The sequence below is a fragment of the Mirounga leonina genome, unplaced genomic scaffold (assembly GCF_011800145.1).
Source record: "Mirounga leonina isolate KUSES-001 unplaced genomic scaffold, KU_Mleo_1.0 Mir_168, whole genome shotgun sequence".
In the NCBI taxonomy this organism is placed as follows: domain Eukaryota; kingdom Metazoa; phylum Chordata; class Mammalia; order Carnivora; family Phocidae; genus Mirounga; species Mirounga leonina.
In genome coordinates, this window is record NW_023270426.1 from 41,269,379 (window position 1) to 41,287,866 (window position 18,488).

General features: G+C 40.7%; 1 protein-coding gene across 2 annotated transcripts in view; it reads left to right on the top strand.

Annotated features, from left to right (window-relative positions):
- The window catches only part of MAST4 (microtubule associated serine/threonine kinase family member 4), a 525,778-nt gene that overhangs the window by 281,326 nt on the left and 225,964 nt on the right, over nt 1-18,488 (top strand). Inside the window, exon 5 of one of the 2 annotated variants that reach the window (XM_035014558.1) lies at nt 6,496-6,531. The exons of the other annotated variant lie outside the window; for it this stretch is intronic. Within the exon in view, the coding sequence (XP_034870449.1) occupies nt 6,496-6,531 (36 nt within the window). The remainder of the gene's footprint in view (nt 1-6,495; nt 6,532-18,488) is intronic. 2 annotated transcript variants of the gene reach the window in all.

Consider the following 18,488-nt stretch of genomic DNA (forward strand, 5'->3'; position numbering starts at 1 on the left):
GGTGTGGACGGTAGACACCACAGCGTATGCTTGACTTGATCATGCTTGTCCTGGTTTCTTGGAACATTTTGGAAAGCTCAGCCCCAACTCTTCTTGAGTGTTTGCACTTGGAACTGCAACCAAAGGGAAGACCTCGAGGTACACCCCAGGACTGCCAGGGAGCGCAATTTACTCAGACTGATCAGGAGACTAGGGCGAGCCAGGCTGGTGTGGCGTGGCAGTCCCAGCTGCAGTGAGTGCCGTCCGTCATCCAGTGTGACAGCGAAGTGGCCGAGTTCTGCATTGTCCTCGGTACTCGGTGGTGTGGTAATGAGCCGGGCCCTCTGAGGGGGACCTTGGAGAGGTGGGCGGCAGCTGCAAGATCGCACGGGTGTCCTGGTGTTTCTCCTTACAGTCTCGCCTGTTTCCTCAGCTCTTCTGACTCCCGAGAATTCAGCTCCCTGCCCTTTTACTCTTCGTGGCATCTGACTGTCCAACCTCAACAGCTGGGGAGAGGTTATCTGAGGGTCCCCTCTTTGTTTTTCTGCAGTAGGGGTCTCACCCGCTGACAATCCTGGTGGGCCGTTTCTTTCCTCTGAATACACGTGCATGGACTTGTCACATGTTGTTCTGTAAAGTCCCCTCTCCTTAGAGGAGTTGGAGGGCTTCTGCATGCTCAGGGTGTGGAACATAAGATGAGCCCGTAGAACGTGCTAGCAACTGTACATGTCTCTTCCCATGGCCTTCTGGGCTCTGCTTCACCTCATACGCCACCCAAGTAACTTGTGAGTAGTACCATAAGGAAATTCTACGCAGAGTTCTCTAATGAGGGGGGAGAGTTTCATTAAGTACATTCTGTGAATTTTATTTGCATGTGGAAATAGGTGACATCCATTTGACCTAGCAAAAAAAAAAAAAAAAGATAAATTTTTATTTGTAATCATAATAAATTCAAATATGCATACGATATTGAGGGAAAGATTTTGAAATGCCTTTATTCTAGAAGTATAAGATCTTTCAAGAAATATTTGCATATTTTGTAGAAGTTTATGTGGAAAGTGTTCTTGTTCTTTTAGAAAATACTGGTTTGGCATATGCTTTGTGCTCTTTATTGTATAGGAAAAGTGATTTCTAACTTGGGTTGTGTCATCCAGATCAATGGGATTAACACGGGAATGGCATTAGCCCTGGGTGCCGATCTCTTATTAAACCCTGATTTTCCAGTGCTGCCTTTTCATGTTACTGTTGGGGGTGGTCTGTGCTTTTCCTTAGGCTAGCTTTGAGGCAGAGCTTATCTTTGGGGTTTATTTTCGTGTTCCAAGAACTGAAGACGGTATTTGCTTTGAGAAGTTGGCATCATACGACATCCTCCTGTAGCTGCTGTGGGGCAAAGGATAATGTTTAATGCAGGGACAGTGGGGACGTCCCTTTGAGCTGGCAGCAGACAAAGCGAGGGTGTGTTCTCCTTTTCTTAGCTCCCCTTGGCCTCTCTGCCGAGGCACTCAATGGTATTTGCTCTGCATGGGGCACATGAGTGAGTTCACCAGGGGTTTAGCATTTCAGGGTATAAAGCATAGTGTTTAGTATCTTAACAAATCAAGAATCAATTATCTGGGAGAATAAGCAGAAGGTTTTTTATGTCTAGGATAAATTAGTTTAAATGCTAAACCCAGTCCTTGTGGATTAAAGAAGCACTTGGAGGCAATGGAGTATATTTTAAAAATGCACTTGACATCATATACCGAAATGAAATTAATAGATCAGTACACGGGTTTCATGTCTTAGGGGAACAGTGTTGGCTTTTTTTTTTTTTTTTTTTTAGGTGGGATTCCAAGGTATTTTCAATTTGTATATAAATGCAGTTGATTCTGATAGAGTTGCAGGGGAAAATACTGTCATCAAACATCTGGTTAAAGCATGTTACTTAATTATTATCTTTGAGAATTCAGGCCACTTGGCTTTATTCTCATTTTTCTGAGAAATGTTGGTCAGACTTATCTTGAGAACCACAGGAGGAACGGTCATAGTGGTGGTGGTCCGGAGGGAGATACTTAAAAGGGAAATTACAGTAAAGGTAGTGGAAATCGGTACTTCTTGAGGCTCTGTCAAATCTCTCCCTGTCCAGCACACATGTTTAGGCTCCTATTTAACATCACCTGGGCTGTATTATGTTAAGTACCCAGGAATTTTGAATTTCATTTGTATTACTCCACAGAATTTAAAACAGTATGAAACAAGCACGCAACACACTCCAAAAGAGCTCCTTCTCATGAAATTCCATGTGGCATGAACCAGTTTCAACTGTGCTGAGAGCAGTTTAGCCCTCCATGGTCCAGCAGTTTGTTTTCCCCCAACAGCTAACAGTGCCCCCCACAACACCTTTATTTTTCTTTTTTAAAGATTTTATTTATTTATTTGACAGAGAGGGAACACAAGCAGGGGGAGTGGGAGAGGGAGAAGCAGACTTCCCTGCGGAGCAGGGAGCCCGATGTGGGGCTCGATCCCAGGACCCTGGGATCATGACCTGAGCCGAAGGCAGACGCTTAACCACTGAGCCACCCAGGCGCGCCCCCGCCCCAACACCTTTAAAAAGGAAAAAGAAACAAATAGCTTTATGGAAAACAGTTGGCATATAATAAACTGCACTTAATTTAAAGCCCACAATTTCATAAACTTTGTCATATATATGTACCTGCGAAACCACCACCACATCAAGGGAATGAAACAGCAGTCTTGCCCAGAAGTTTCCCCTTACTGATCTGTTAGGACTCGCTCCATTCCCCCCACCCCATGCCAAATCAGGCAATTCCTAGTATTTTCCATCCCTAAAGATTAGTTTGTATTTTCTAAAATTTTAAATGAGTGGAACAATACTGTTTGTACTTTTTTAATTTTTTGGTTTGATTTCTTTCACTCAGCTTAATTATTAGGGGATTCATCTATGTTGTAGCATATGTTAATAGTTCACTACTTTTTATTGCTAATTAACATTCTATTGAATGGGTACAGTTTGGTTATCCATAGTTTGATTATCCATCCATTCGTTGATGGACATTAGGGTTGCTTATAGTTTTTGGCCATTATAGATAACACTGCAATATATGATTGGTAAATTTTCTCCCAGCTTGTGGCTTGTGTTTTCAGTCTCTTTACAGCATCGGTGGAAGAGCGAATGTCTTTAACTTTGATGAGGTCTGTGTTATCAATTTGTCCTTTAAATGAACATGCTTAGCCCTCTTTGCCTAATCCAGATCACAAAGCTTTTCTCCTGTTGTTTTTTCAGAACGTTTATAGTTCTGAATTTTACAGTTCTGAATTCTAAGTTTATGATCCATTTTGTGTTCATTTTGTGTATGGGTGAAGTATGGATTGACCTTCATGTTCTTGCATGTAGGTATCTAATTGTTGTAGCACCAATTGTTGAACAAACCATCCTTTCTCCACTGAATTCTGTTTTACCTTTGTTGGAAATCAGTTGTCTTTATTTGTGTTTGTCTATTTACAGACTACATTCTTTCTCCTTGACCTCTTTGTCTTTATAGCAATGCCACATTGTTTTGATTATTGTGGCTTTATAGTAAGTTTAGATATTAGGTAGTGTTGGTTCTCCATCTTGATTTTTTTTTTTTCCCCAAAATTGTCTTGGCTATTCTAGGTTCTTTAATTTTGGAATCAGTTGGTAAATTTCTACAAAAACAAAAACATGTTGAGATTTTTACTGGAATTGAATTAACTTTATAGTTTGAGAGCCTGTGAAGTTTTCCAGTGGTTATTACAATGAAACTCTAGTCTTAGAGATGGATTAGGGAGGATAAAGTATGAGTTGTTACAGTGTGGAGAGACAGGGAGTTGTCCCCTAAGATGGACTGATGGAGGAGTTAGGTGGCGCAGCTGGGGGAGCCCGAGTTGAGGAATGAATGACCATAAATGAGCAAATATTTTGTCAGAAAAATCCCCTCAGAGAAGCCCAAGGGAAATGGTTGGGTGGTTCATTCTGGGAGCAGCTCAGGTAATGATTTCAAGCTGAAGTTAGAGGGAAGTAGGCACATATCTTCTGGAAAGAAGAGTATAATAGAAAGCTCAGGGTCAGCATAGGAAGGGAAGAGGAAGACATGAACATATGAGATTCTAGAACCTCATGTGTTCGTGGAAAGCTTGTGATGCAGGGAACAGAGGGCTAGCATCATACTTTAATGTTTTCTGCAATAACTCAGTCTAACAGGACAATGAAGGTTACTTGTACACTTGAACTGGTGGTTGATCTAGAACAGTGGTTTTCAACCGGGGTGATTTTGTCCACAAAGAGGACATTTGGGCGTGACATTTTTGACTGTCACAACTACTGGGAGAATGGGATTTCTCTTATCATCTAGCGGGATGCTGTGAAACATTCTACAGTGTTCAGGGAAATAAGTCCCCCTCCCGCCCCCAACAAAGTCTTATCTCACCAAAATGTCAGTAGTGCTCAAGTTGGGGAACCCTGATCTGGAGAGGAAGGACTAGAAAAGAGGGTAGAATGAGAGTGAAACTGATAGGTTTCTCTGGCACCTCCTGTCTGTATTGTCTTGAGGAGAAGAACTACTCTCTTGGGTAGTGACCATAGACAGTTACTGTGGATGATCAGGAATTAGACTGTGGAAATCTTCAGGCATGTTTCCAGAAGATGTCTAAAAATGTTACCAAATCTAGTTTAACAAAAGCATGGCCTGACTACAAATAAATGGAAGAAGTGTTGAACGTCTGAGTTAATTTGCTTAAGAAGAAATTATTTGTTTAGACATGGCCTTGGCCATAGATGAGTGTCCATTTGGGATACTTTGGATTGCAGGTCATAGAAAACCTCACTCAAAGTGGCTGGAAAAATAGCTCATGTAACTAAATGGTCCAGGCTTCTGGCACCATTGATCCTGAGGTTCAGTGTTGGCACAGGACCCAGTTTCTTCTTCATCCCACTTGAGCTTTCTTTTGTAGCCCACACATGGCTGTCAGCAGTTTTCAGGGTTATTCTTTTCTTATTCATTCTCCTCATGAGAAGGTATTTCTCCTGTGATTGAGTTTTTCTTTAAGTGGGCCATCTTGAATTATGTGTCTCCCTTGAATATGGTAACAATTCTTTCATTAGCTCGGACTCATGCCATCCAGTCCGGTAGCCACTAGCCACATGTGGCTATTGAGCTCTTGAAATACAGCCTGTCTGAACTGAGATTAATGAAATAAGAATGTGGAATAGCTAGTTAATAATTTGTATGTTAGGGCACCTGGGTGGCTCAGTTGGTTGGGCGACTGCCTTCGGCTCAGGTCATGATCCTGGAGTCCCTGGATCGAGTCCCGCGTCGGGCTCCCTGCTCGGCAGGGGGGTCTGCTTCTCCCTCTGACACTCCCGACCCTCCCCCCTCTCATGCTCTCTCTCTGTCTCTCTCTCTCAAATAAATAAATAAACTCTTTTTGAAAGGGCGCCTGGGTGGCTCAGTTGGTTGGGCGACTGCCTTTGGCTCCGGTCATGATCCCGGAGTCCCGGGATCGAGTCCCGCATCGGGCTCCCTGCTCAGCGGGGGGGTCTGCTTCTCCCTCTGACCCTCCCCCATCTCATGCTCTCTCTCTCTCTCATTCTCTCTCTCAAAAAAAAAAAAATAATTTGTATGTTAAGTATATGTTGAAACAGTAGTATTTTGGGATTTATTGAGTTAGAATGCAAGTGCATGATTAGAAATACCTCCACCTTTTTTTTTTTTATTGTGACTGCTAGAAAATGGGAATTCTAGAAGTGGCTCCAAGTTGTGTTTCTTGTCTCCAGAATTGGCTTAGACCACTCGGGGCCCCCGGGGAGTCCAACCCACCCAAACCACATGGCTAATAGCCATACGGGACAGAGGTGGAACGGTTCCTGGGCAAGCAATTAAACATGAATACTGCGGTGACTGGCATAAGGGAAGAAAGGAGTATTTGTTCATTTGCTACTGTTTCACCGAGGATGAATGTCTGGAAATACTGCCCTACTCCACTAGTAAGAGCTAATAATTGCTTCTTAAGTGTATTTTTGAAAATTGTAAGAGTAATGTGGTGCCCCTAGCCACTAGCGAAACAGCACAGAAAAACACTAAGAGAAAGTAAGTAATCCTTCTCCCTTGTAATCCCTGTTTCCACTTTGAGCCGTAGGTAGGTGTTGTCAGTCTGGTCTGTATTCCTCCATGCCTTCCTTCACGTACGTATGAGTGCTGTGCTGTGGCTGCCATTTTAAGAATGGGATTATGGCACTTACTCTTCAGTTTGCTTTTCTCACCTTACCAATTTGCTTTTGTTACCTCCACGTTAGCATCTACCAACTTATCCTGTTCTTTTAAAAAAATAATTACATATTATAGATATGCCACATTTCATTTAACTGTTTCTCCCATCACTGGGCATTCATGCTATTTCCATGCCCCCCTCTTCCTCTGCCACACAACAAACAATGCTGCAATAAACATCTTTGTACCTGCGTCCTTACGTACTGGTCCTTTTTTTTTTCTTCTATAGGATAGATTCCCAGAAGTGGAATTGCTTGGTCAAACGGTATGTGTATTTTTCATTTTAACAGATAAAGATAAATGATTTTCCTCAAAGGAATAGCAAATGATATTTGCATGTAAGAGTGCCCATTTCCCACATTCTTATCAGCATTAGATGTCATTGCTCCTTTTAATTCTTACCAGTCTAATTATCACTGATCATTAATTTACATTTTCTTCACTATTGTTGAGGTTGAGAATATTTTCGTATGTTTATTATCCATGTGAATTTCTCTTTTCTTCATATTCATTTCCACTGCCCATTTTTCTGCTTGGTAGTATTTTTCTTTTATATTTTCTGAGAGTCACTGTGTTTTAGAAATGTTAATCCTTGGTTATACGGGTGCAAATATATCTTTACCGTTCTTCTCTCTGTGTGTGATGTCTTTTGCCACATGAAAATTGTTAATTATTATTTAATCAAATATGTCTGTCTTTTTCTTTATTGCTTCTGAGATAATCCGTTTTGTTCAGGGTGGTGTCCCAAGGTCATATAAATATTTTCCTATATTTTCTCCCCAGTTTTTAAAACCTTCAAATCTGACTGCAATTTTTAAGTTTTGTACATGATACGAAGTAGGATTCTGTCTTCATTAGTTTCTAGTTATTACAAGAATCTTTATCATGGGATTGAAATGTTATCTTGCCACATATAAGGATGCCATATGTATTTGGACCTATTTCTGGACCCTGTATTTTGATCCCTATCCATTTCTGTGCCAACACCATTCTGTTTTGAATGCAGTGGCTTTCTAGTGAGTTGTAATGTCTGGTAAGTTGTCCTTCACTGGTCTTCTCATACTTTTCATTGTTGTTTTTAGCCATTTATTTTTTTCATACTTAAATTTAAAACTTAATTAAAGTTGGGGAATTTTATCTTAAATGTTTTGAATATAAAAGGTAATATAACAATATATGATAAGTAAAATTAAATTAATAATTCGCAGCTTGGGGAATCTCTTCATTTGGTATTTCTAATTGGAAAATATTTATTGATAAACTGAGGCCTCATTTCTTCTATGACTTTTGATTCTTTAAATGTGATTTTACTTTGTGATAACTGTACAATTACCTCAAAATGGAGAAATGGGGGTTACAGGCATGACATGTTGAAATCTATCCGAAAATTAGATTATTGCATTAAAGCTTCAGTGGTTAATGCTCTCAGTGACTGTGACCTTATAATACTTTGTATTTCTGTTTATGTGCCAAACTATAAAGTATACTCAGACTTGGATTGGTTGACGGCTATATAAATAATGTAAACAAAGAACTGTAGACAGGCATAACAAACCATGCATTTTGTGATCTTTTATGACTTTATTCATCTAAAACTTAAATAATCTTGACCTAAGAAACTGTCACACCTGAAATTTTGGGTAAAGTTGTCTAGTATTTTACATGTTTTTGGTAATTCTTAACTTTATGTTACTGTGATAATAATTGTGTTCACTAATATTCTCAGTTGCTTTTTGGAAACTTTACTTAAGTTAAAACACTAAGTTTGTGTTTTTCTAAGGGGATTTGAAATGCTGTAGCTAAACACTAAAACTGCATGTGATTAAAAATAATAGTAACATCTTACAGATAAATATATATACAAACACACATAAGGTCTGTATTTTGCTTATGAAAGCAAAGGGAGATCCCCATGTAGGTTCCACCCATGTTTACTTGATTAATTAGAAAAAACCATTAGTTCTGTAGCCAAAAATGAAATGGTAAAATAATGTATTGTGATTATTATTGAATGAAATACTTGGACAAAATACAATTATGTTTTTAAAAAATGAGATTCCTCGTACCTTTAATGGTATTATAATTCAAATAAATGAATTTTTGTGGCACTTTTTGGCATGTGTATGAATATTAAAGATGGTAATTTAGAAAAGAGAGAGGGAATTAATTTAAATTATTCACACTGAGACCAAAAAAAGAACTTAGTTTAGAGTTAAATTTAAAATGTCTGTGTGAACTTTGAATCTTTATTAAATCATAGCCAAGTAGAATTTTTGTATTCTGTTCTAAAGAAGGTAACGAACAGTTAGCTCCCGACTTCCATCCAGCTCATAGATCCAGTACCATCCTGTAGATACTCCATGTACCTGGATTCTGGCCTCTAATATTACTTTCCACTAAAGAGCAGCCAGACTCTTTCAGGAACATAGCTGGATGCCATTATTGGGGTAGGGAACATTTTGTTGGTTTCAGAATGGATTTGTTTTTGTTTTTGTTTTTGTTTGTGCTAAAGCTCAAAGATGCTTTCAACAGTGTGTGGAGGTTGAGCTGTTAACGTCAGATGAACCAAACTGAAGGAATTTCTTCTGCAGGTCCATAGTGGAAATTTCAGTGACAGACTAAATGGTACTTATAAGTCGTTGAACAAGTTGAGCCTACCAAAAGCTCAGAGCAGCAGATCATGTTCTGTCATAGGTAACAAATGATATAAACTGTGCCAAATAAAAGGCTTATCATGTTTCTGGTGTTGTCAAAGAAGCTGTATTTTGATCCACTCAGATTCTGTTTCCTGTACTCAAGTTTTAATGAGGATCAACATTGACAGTTGATAAACATAAATTTTAGAAGATATAATTGGAGTATATTTGAAATACAATCATGGATATAAATTCTACATTGTTAATTTTAAGACCAATTTGTTTTTAAATATATGCAGGCTATTGCAGGAACTGAAAAATCATAGTAAAAAAACAGTAAGGAAGGGTATGATAAGATTAATAATGAAGGAATTTTTTTCAAAACTAATGTCCAGTAGCTAAGACTTCAATTAGCTCTAGGGCTGCCTGATCCCAGAGACTCTGGAAAATTTTGTTTAAAATAGAATAGAGAACCCCTCTCTGTGTTTGTCAAACAAACATAAACAACCATCATAAATAAACCACATAAACAACAAACATAAACCACTACCACTATCTGTGGTCAGGGGTTGGAGTGACTGTTTATCACAAACAGTTTTTCCTTGAAGCTAGAAAGACTGCAGTTCCTACAGTGTACCAACAGCGTGTTCACAAAACCACTCTGACTAGAGGCCTTGAAGTCCTACACGGGGAGGATACAAGCACTAGAATAATCAGTAATGCTCATAGGACTGGAAGAATGAGGAGGAAAATCCCCTACATCTGCAACATTGGATAGAATACATCATCTGTGTTGATTTAGATGAATTGATGAGGGTTACGTTGAATCCCTGCGCTTTACATAAAAATATTAAGCAAGTGATGATATTCCTTGCTGACCGAAAAACAGTGATGTAGCTCCCAGAACATCGCAGGTATTGGGTTCAAAGCAATATTCCTGAAGCCTACGGATATCATTCCTGGACCTGATGAGGTGAGATAAACTGGAACCCACCTTAACTAATAGATGTTCATAATCTGGATCACACTGAAATCAACCAACCTTATGTGATACTGTACTTTTAAACAATGAAAAAATCTTAAACTGGAAATTAAAACTGAATCAAGGTAAATATTTTGTGCAGATTTTCACTTTAAGATTTGCAAAGATTGCCTCCAAATGACTAGGGCAAAATGTAATTTCACATAACATTGTAGTAATTTAATACTATGCTCTTGTTCTTGTTAAAATGTTACCCTCACTGAATATCACTTTCCTGGGTTTGGCACTGTCTTAAATTGTCTCAAAATGGAGTATCACCAGTTTCTCATCTTTATTTTGCTTTAATCTGCTAGAATATGTTAAACCTTCCACACATGGGAGGTGGAAGAAAATATTGATGCAACAGATCCAGTGTAAGTGTGAGGCTTCCATATTGCTTCAGTTTTAAACAGGTCTGTTGGTAGTAGAGTGTAGTAGCATCAGAGAAGATTTATGTCTTTAGGAGTGAGATCCCAGCCTGTCCCTGGGCTGATGGCAGAAATTATCAATTAGCTGTGAGTGTGACGTAAGCGCTTGTCCTTTCCGTTGTCAGAGAACTGTGTTGCCCATTTATTCAGGTCAAGCCGCTGGGTCAGTAGTCAACGACCCTTCCTCTCTGTGCCTTAAAGAGGACTAGCGGCTGCTTTGGGGAACCTGTTATGAGCCGGGGACCTGTACTGCCAGAGTCCTCTTACTCCCAGGTTAAGTTATGTCAAGGGACAACTTTTTAAAAGGACACATTAGGGGCGCCTGGGTGGCTCAGTTGGTTAAGCGACTGCCTTCAGCTCAGGTCATGATCCCAGGGTCCTGGGATCAAGCCCTGCATCGGGCTCCCTGCTCAGCGGGGAGCCTGCTTCTCCCTCTCCCACTCCCCCTGCTTGTGTTCCCTCTCTCACTGTGTCTCTCTCTGTCAAATAAATAAATAAAATCTTTAAAAAAAAAATTTAAAAAAATTAAAAAAAATAAAAGGACACATTAAATTTGACCCCGCGTTATTAGTCCCCACGGTATTTTTGTACATCTAAATGTTGAAATGTCAGTCTCCTCGAGTTTTCTGTTGTCATTTCTGCTACCATTCAAATTCTAATGAATGAAATAGCTATTTGGAGGGGAAAAAACCCCACCTCCATCGGTACCTTCTCCTACTATTGGATTTTTCAAAGGCCAGCTTACAATCTCTTAGAAAGGGGTAGGGCTATTGAAATGTATGAATAGAAAACTTCAAAAGTGAGCCTCTCAAAGCAGTAGAATATAAAGATATTTTAAATATAATTGCAGTCGAAAAATATATATATAATTGCAGTTGTATAGATTAAATAAGAAAAAAAAAATCAAAGCATTTCTCCTTAATGCCGTCCTGAGGTATGGAACGTGTTGGAAGAATGAGTAGAATATTCACAGGAAGGAGGGCACCTCAGCGTTCTCCAATTTAGGATAGCACATGTCCCCCAACCTTTAATTTATCTGACCAGGTCTCCACCAGATCTGTTAAGGCCCCTTCATTTTCATCTTCTTAGACACCCAGCCATGGAGCATAAGATCACATTTGTAGGGACACTGTGACTGAACAAATATTTTCCTTTACATGGTGCTTTCAGAAGAATCCTTTTATCTTCTAGAGGGCTAGGCTCCTTGGATGTCTGAACAATGAAGAATCTTAGCAAGCTATTTCTACACCAGAACCCTTGGAGCTTAACATACTTTGAAGTAGATTGCTCCCCATTGCAGGGCCACAATAAAAAGTGGGTTTTTTCATAGTCTTTGCATTGATGTTTGCAAAGCCAGATGGCTTTGTAAAATGAGCCCCAAAGCAGTAGAACTGATTAAAAGAAATGCCAGGTAGTTGAAGGCTTTCATACCCAATGTGAGCCTGGCAGAAAGAATTGTTCTCTTGGGGTCCGTTAATATTGGAGACTCTCACACCCATCTTTAGGGGTCAGCCAATGACAATTGAGACAGGTGTTGGCAGCAGGAGCCTTAAAAATGAAGGCTGAAAAACAATCTCGCTAGCCAGCCATTGGGAGACCTGTCTGAAAAAGAAAAGAAACGGGCCAGTGACGAAGCGTTTTGAGGGCTATAGGTACTTTGCGAGGTTGTGGCTGACGTGTTTCAGGTTATCCTCTCCTTTTTGGCTTGCTAGTACCGTATCCTAAATCTGCATCCGCCGGAAACCCTAAACGTTCCTCTGCCTCAGGCCTCGGGGCCACTGCCGTCCTGCTTCTCTGTAAATGACTCTGTTGAGGATGCCGGAACTCTGGCTCTTTTTTGTTGCCCCTATAGAAATCATTCTGCTCGTGTTTGTAACCCTGAGCACTGACCTTCACCTAAGAGCACAGTCATCTATTTCAGGCTGTTGGTTGGAAGACTGATGGAATCTGGCCTTGTAGGTAGAGGCATTCAGAGATGTAACAGATTGTTCTTTGGCTTCATAACCCACCATCCAATGATTGGGAAATGGGGTTCAGAGCAGAAGCAAGCTCGAAGATGAGCTTAAAAAACCTGTCATAAAAGAGGTAGCTGGCCCTGAGATCAGTTGTTTTTCCATCATCAGGAAACACTTTAATCCTGCAATGTATGTTATAGGGTAGAGGCTTGAAAAGCAGACCTTCCCATTCCATTTTCTCCCTGTTGCTGTCTCCTGTCATTGATTCATCAGACGTGGTGCTGATACGCGGACAGAGCAGTGATAGTGGAAGACCGGGGACCGGTGTTCCATGGAAATAGCTAATTTATGAAGAGCTGGTGTATTTTAATCTCTCTGAGCTTCTCTAGGTCCTTGTAAGGAGGGAAATAATTCAAACCTGGAGGCATTTCCAAGAACTGTTCTTATGGCAGAAACTATTCCTATTGTCCATTTCTTGAGTAAAAATGTATAACTTATAATATCTTAATAAGTTACAGCCAACTGGTCTTTATAGAAAATAATACTTATATCGGTCATGCAGGTGACCATTGTAAAACTAGAAAATACAGCCTGGAGAAGATGAATTCAAAATTACCCCTTATCACTTAAAGAAAAGATAGTTTAAAAAGCAGAGAATGTAGCTTTCACATGTGTCTTTTGATGCATTAAATAATTTTTCCTTTAGGTATCTGCAGTGTTAGAGGCTCCTAGCATTTAAGAAATGGAGTAGCATTTTATTTTACTGTGAAAATTCTCAGATCATAAAGCATTTATCATTTTTTCCTCATTATTTCCATTGTAGAAAAATAGAGAAGTATAAAGAATAAAAGTTTTCAGCCATAATCTCACCATGTAAAGATAGTCCCCGAAAGCCATTTTAGTGTATTTCTCTTCAGGCTCTTCTTAAACTCCTCATTACTTGATGATGATTGATTCTTGGTACGCATTTTCTTTCCAGTGGGGAAGTACTTTCTGGAGCTGACCAGTCATATATGAGCTGAGTACTCTCTGCTTGCCCACATTTGCTGTGCCTTTGAACAGAAAGAGCCAGGAGAGCGAAGTGGTGGACTGTTACTAATGGTCATCTATACTTGTTTCGGGTACTGAGGAATTTCCTTATTTTCAGTAATTCATTTTAGAAAACTCAGAACGCTAACATTTTTTCTGTAGCTGTTGGCAGTATTTGTTTAGGTTCAAGGAAGCTTTTCGTTTTTATGTGCAGCAAATCACTTCTCACAACACATTTTAATAGGTTCCCATAGTCAACAAAGAGATGATATATTCATTTAGGGAATAGAACAGATTTTCTTTGTGCTGCTGTAACACTTGGGGCTTTTTAAGATTTCCCCCGAAACCAGCACTGCAGCCATTCTTAGCCAAGTTGTGGTTTGTGGAGTGATCTATTGATCAAGGAGGGTTTCCCAGAGTTGCTCAGTGAACCTTTGTACACACTGTCCCCGCTGGAATGCAGGCTCCCTAGAGCCAGGAGGGTTGGTTCCCTGCTATATCCTCTGTGTCTAGAACCATGCCTGGCATGTCAGAGTTGTTCCACAAAGATTTGTAGAATGTTTTTAAATCCCATATTTCCCCCACTGCTTAACGCTCCCACTGACTAACCCCTTAGTCAGCTGACTGAGCAATTACTGAATTCCTACATTAAGTTGTTCCCCAACCTCTAACGAGAATGTGATGAACTCCTCAGGGCGCCTGGGTGGCTCAGTCAGTTAGGAATCTGACTTTGGCTGAGGTCGTGATCATGGGGTCGTGGGATTGAGCCCCATGTCGGGCTCCATGCTCAGCAGGGAGTCCGCTTGTCCCTCTATCTCTGCCCGTCCCTCTGCTTGTGCTCTCTTTCTCTCAAATAAATATTAATAAAATCTTATTTTAAAAAAAGAATGTGATGTGATCCAAATACGATGGTAGATGTTGGCTTGTCAGCTTAATGTATTTGTGTCTGGTGCACTGTTACTTCATTGTTTGCATTTAAGTCTTTTATGAGAACAGGTAGAAGTGATGAAATAGTTGCTGATTTATGTTTTAATGTTTTTCTAGTCCTCTGTATAAAGAAGTGCAAGGAGCACCTGGGTGGCTCACTCAGTGAAGCGACCGACTCTTGATTTCAGCTCGAGTCATGACCCCAGAGTCCCAGGATCCAGCCCCAAGTCAGGCTCTGCATTCAGTGGAGAGTCTGCTTGGAATTCTGTCTCCCCCCCGCCCCTGCTCGTGCTATCTCTCTCTAAATAAATAAATAAATAATTTTAAGAAGTGCAATATAAATTTAATATTATCCTAAATTCTAATTCATCCATTTGGTTTTTTCTCAAAGAGAATTTTAAGCATGGGTGATGTACATTTCCATTTACCAGTCTGAATTGAGTGCCAGAAAGAGATACCTATTCAAAGCGTATTTCCCATTGTTCTGGCTTGATTTCCCTAACTCACAGATTTGTGGGGGAAGGGAACACGGGTAAATAAAATAGATAGTAGTTGATAGGGATAAAACGAGCTATTTGTAGTTATTACTGCCATGCTTTTGAATACATTTATCTGATAATAATTCTTCTGATAGATGAGAGAAAGAAAGAAAAGAGGAAAAAAAAGTAACCAGTGGATATGCGGCCAAAGAGCACCATCATTTTAGGTGGGTTGTCTTTGTAGTAGAAGTGTAAAGGCATGTGTGAGAATAACAAAGACCAAATTCATGGTGGTGGTTACCTCTTGGGGGAAAGATCATGGAGTGGGGGTGGGGGCTTCAACAGTGATTATTTTTGACATGTCAAGTGGAGTAGTTGGTGATAACCAGGTGGGTATTCATTATAGTCTTCCCTTCCTAGATTTTTTATTAAAAACAGTAAAAATGGAGAGTGGATGCACATAGAAGTGAGAGTTCCTCTAGTTCACTTCTATTTATTAAAAGGTTTAGCTTTCTTTACCAGCTTTTTCAGCCTCTTCCATTTCCAGTGTCTTCCAGCCACATCCTATGGCAGAAAGGGCAGGAGAGAGAGAAGGAAAGGAGAGGTGTTATGGAAGCAGAGAAACATGTTTAAGAGAAATTGACAGAATACATTTCCATATTTGAACCTGTTGAGTCACGAGAATTGAGTGGTTACAATGCCTCCGGTGCATAGTCCTTTGCTCTCATTTTTCCTTTGACTCAGATACTTCTGTTTCTGCAGAAGCCTTTGGCAGTTACCTACTGGTGTAGTTCTGTCCCATGCAGACTTTGAAAACATAGGTATCCAACTGAGCCGCGTCTGACTTCTCATTGTTGGTCACAGTGGTAGATGATCCTTGTTATGGTGGAGGGTCCTGTGGCTTCCCCTCATTCTCACTCTGGCTTGGTGAATATTCCTGAACCACCCCCTAAAACATGCATGCCTGGAGCCTCAGTTACATGAATGATGGTTGTGGAAAATGGTGGCCCTGGAGAAGTGTGGACTTCTTGAGAGAAAGGGAGCTTTGCCCCAGACTCACGGAGGTGAGTGGATGTGACCCAGTCACCCCCTGTATTAGTGTGCTAGGGCAGCCATAACAAAGTGCCACAGACAAACTTGGTGGTTTAAACAATGGAAACTTCTTGTCTCACAGTTCCAGAGGCTAGAAGTCTGGGATGAAGGGGTCCGCAGGGTTGGTTCTTCATGAGGTCTATGAGAGAGGATCTGTTCTAGGTCTTTCTCCCAGATCCTAGTTGTTTGCTGTCACTCTGGTGGTCCCTGTCTTGTAGATGCATCAACTTGATCTCTGCCTTCATCATTACCTGGCATTTCCCCTGTGTGCATGACTCCTTCTGTGTCCAAGTCTTCCCCTTTCATAGGGACAGTCATTGGATTAGGGCCCACCCTAGTGATCATCTGCAAAGACACTATTTCCAAATAAGGTCACATTCACAGGTACTAAGGGTTAGGACTAAGTATCTTCTGAGGTGCACAGTTCAATTCGAAAAACCCCTGTTCTCATTCCCCTGCTCAAATGTGGAAGGCAGATGCAGCTGCCTGTAGATGTTGTCCAGCTCAAGTTTATTGTAGTCTGCGCAGTGTCTCCTTCCTTTTTCCTGAACTCCTCTGAATGGAAAAACACAGGGGTAAGACAAGTTACTTGTTCAGGAGAGAGCAGTTGAAAGCTGCACTTGCCAGAGAACAAAGCCAGCAAGAAGTAGGAGTTGGTCCCTGCTCTTTCTTTTTCTTTCTGTCCAGGCTCTCCTGTACATCTCATTAGAGTAATCTATCGAAATCCAATCAATTCCACTTTAGATGATGGCAAATGAATACTATTTTTGCTACATTACCTGTGAAGTGGTCCTCTGTGGATAAACCTGGAAACCTCTCACTATTTATAACATTGTTTCTCTGAGAACTGTGCTCTGGTGTCTTAACTTGAAAGATGCACCTTTAGAGTATTGCCTTGTATGTTGTTGAGATGAGCTGGGGATACGGATCTGGCCAGGCCTAGAGGCCCTGATGGCTTTCTCCCTGCCGTGTTAGGGTGCTTGGGGGAAGATGCAAAGGGACACCCAGAACAAGTGTGCTCTTCCCTACTAGGAGACTGCCATCCTTGGCAGTGGTGTCTAGTGAACAAGGCTGGACCTTCAGGTGCTTCAAGGATTCCCTCGAGACAAGGCTTATGCCCAGATTGAGAACTGGCAGAGACCCTGACAGAGACATCCAGCTATGTATGCAGTATCCATGATTCCATTTGGGCTCACTGATAAAAGTGTGATTTGTGTTACAGTGGTAATGTGCTCAATTAAATGACTGCCTAACCAGCCTTCTTACCTCACAGCTAGATAGAGTTATGGTATTACATTTTGACCAGTGAGATCTAAGTAAAAGTTGCTCAAGAGATAGATAGTTTATGGAAATCCCTTTTCTTTTACTTCCTCCTTCCAGTGTGGAATGCATCTGTGTTGGCTAAAGCTCCTGCAACCCATACTGGTCCCATGAGGATAAAGTTACTTACTCAGGATGGTTGAAGTGAAAGGTAGAAGTCGCTTGAGTCTGACAATCTGGTAGTCAACACTCCGACACTGGATTTCCTGCTTCTGAACCTCTTTTACATGAGAAAGCAGTAAGCTGTTTTGTTTAAGCCACATATTTGGGTTACCAGTCATAGCTACGCCTAATCTCAACTGATCCAGAGATCTTCTTCATAGGAATCCCAGTCACTGCTCTTGAGAGTACACAGTATATCAGAAAGAAAAGACTAGTCCAAGGAAAATGAAAAAGGAGAATTCCTTCCCAAGACCTAAAGAAGGACTAGTCTATTGTGCCCCATGACATTTTTTCCCTAAAGCACCCTATACAGCATCCCTGTCTTGGTAGTACAACACTGTTGTGAGTATTTCATTGCTTTTTACTGTTAGAGAGTTGAATTGATAACAGAAAAGGACGTGCTGTATCAGTGATAAGAAGTGTAGCTCTCATACATTTAATACAGGTGACACCAGAGGGGAATTATTTGGCTTTCCAAAACGGACTAATATTTAGCTTCAATCAGACCTTGACTCTCCTTGGGTCGGTGGTGTGTGTAGTTGATAGCGAATGAAAAGAACAAAATGAAAGGATGTGGACAGATTGGGAGTGTATCAATGAGGGGTGTGTGAGCAATATTTAGAAAGTTTGACTCCCGATCTTTTCCGCGTCTGATTGTCCGGTACAAGGCAGTGAATTGGGAGGAAGCCAGGATGGGTGAGGCTGCTTTGGGACTGCACAGAGGCGGCCTGAGAGGAGGGATAATGGGCATTTACCCAACTGCTGGAGCAGAACTAAGGTTCAGTACCTGGTGGTGGGGGCGAGACACTGTGCAGCTGTGTGGGATAAATCAAGGTTTTGCCATAGCTGCCCTCCTCCTCCTTGAATTCTTCATGTTTCTCTGCAGCTCTGGATTCACAGCTAGCCCCTAGAGATGAAGATTTTCATGGAGGTCCAGATTTAGGGGAAACATAGCTGCTCAGAACTTACTTTACCTCTAACAAGGCCAAATCATTTTCTGAATGTCTCCAAGTCACAGTGAGACCCTAAAAAGTATCTACTGCTTGGGGTACTTATAAGACAATTAATGGTCTCCTTTTATACTTAAAGTATATAAAATACCACATTTTCTAGCTGAGCATGTTTTCCCTTATTTTTATCAGGTTTCATGCATTTACCAGAGTGTTTAAAAGT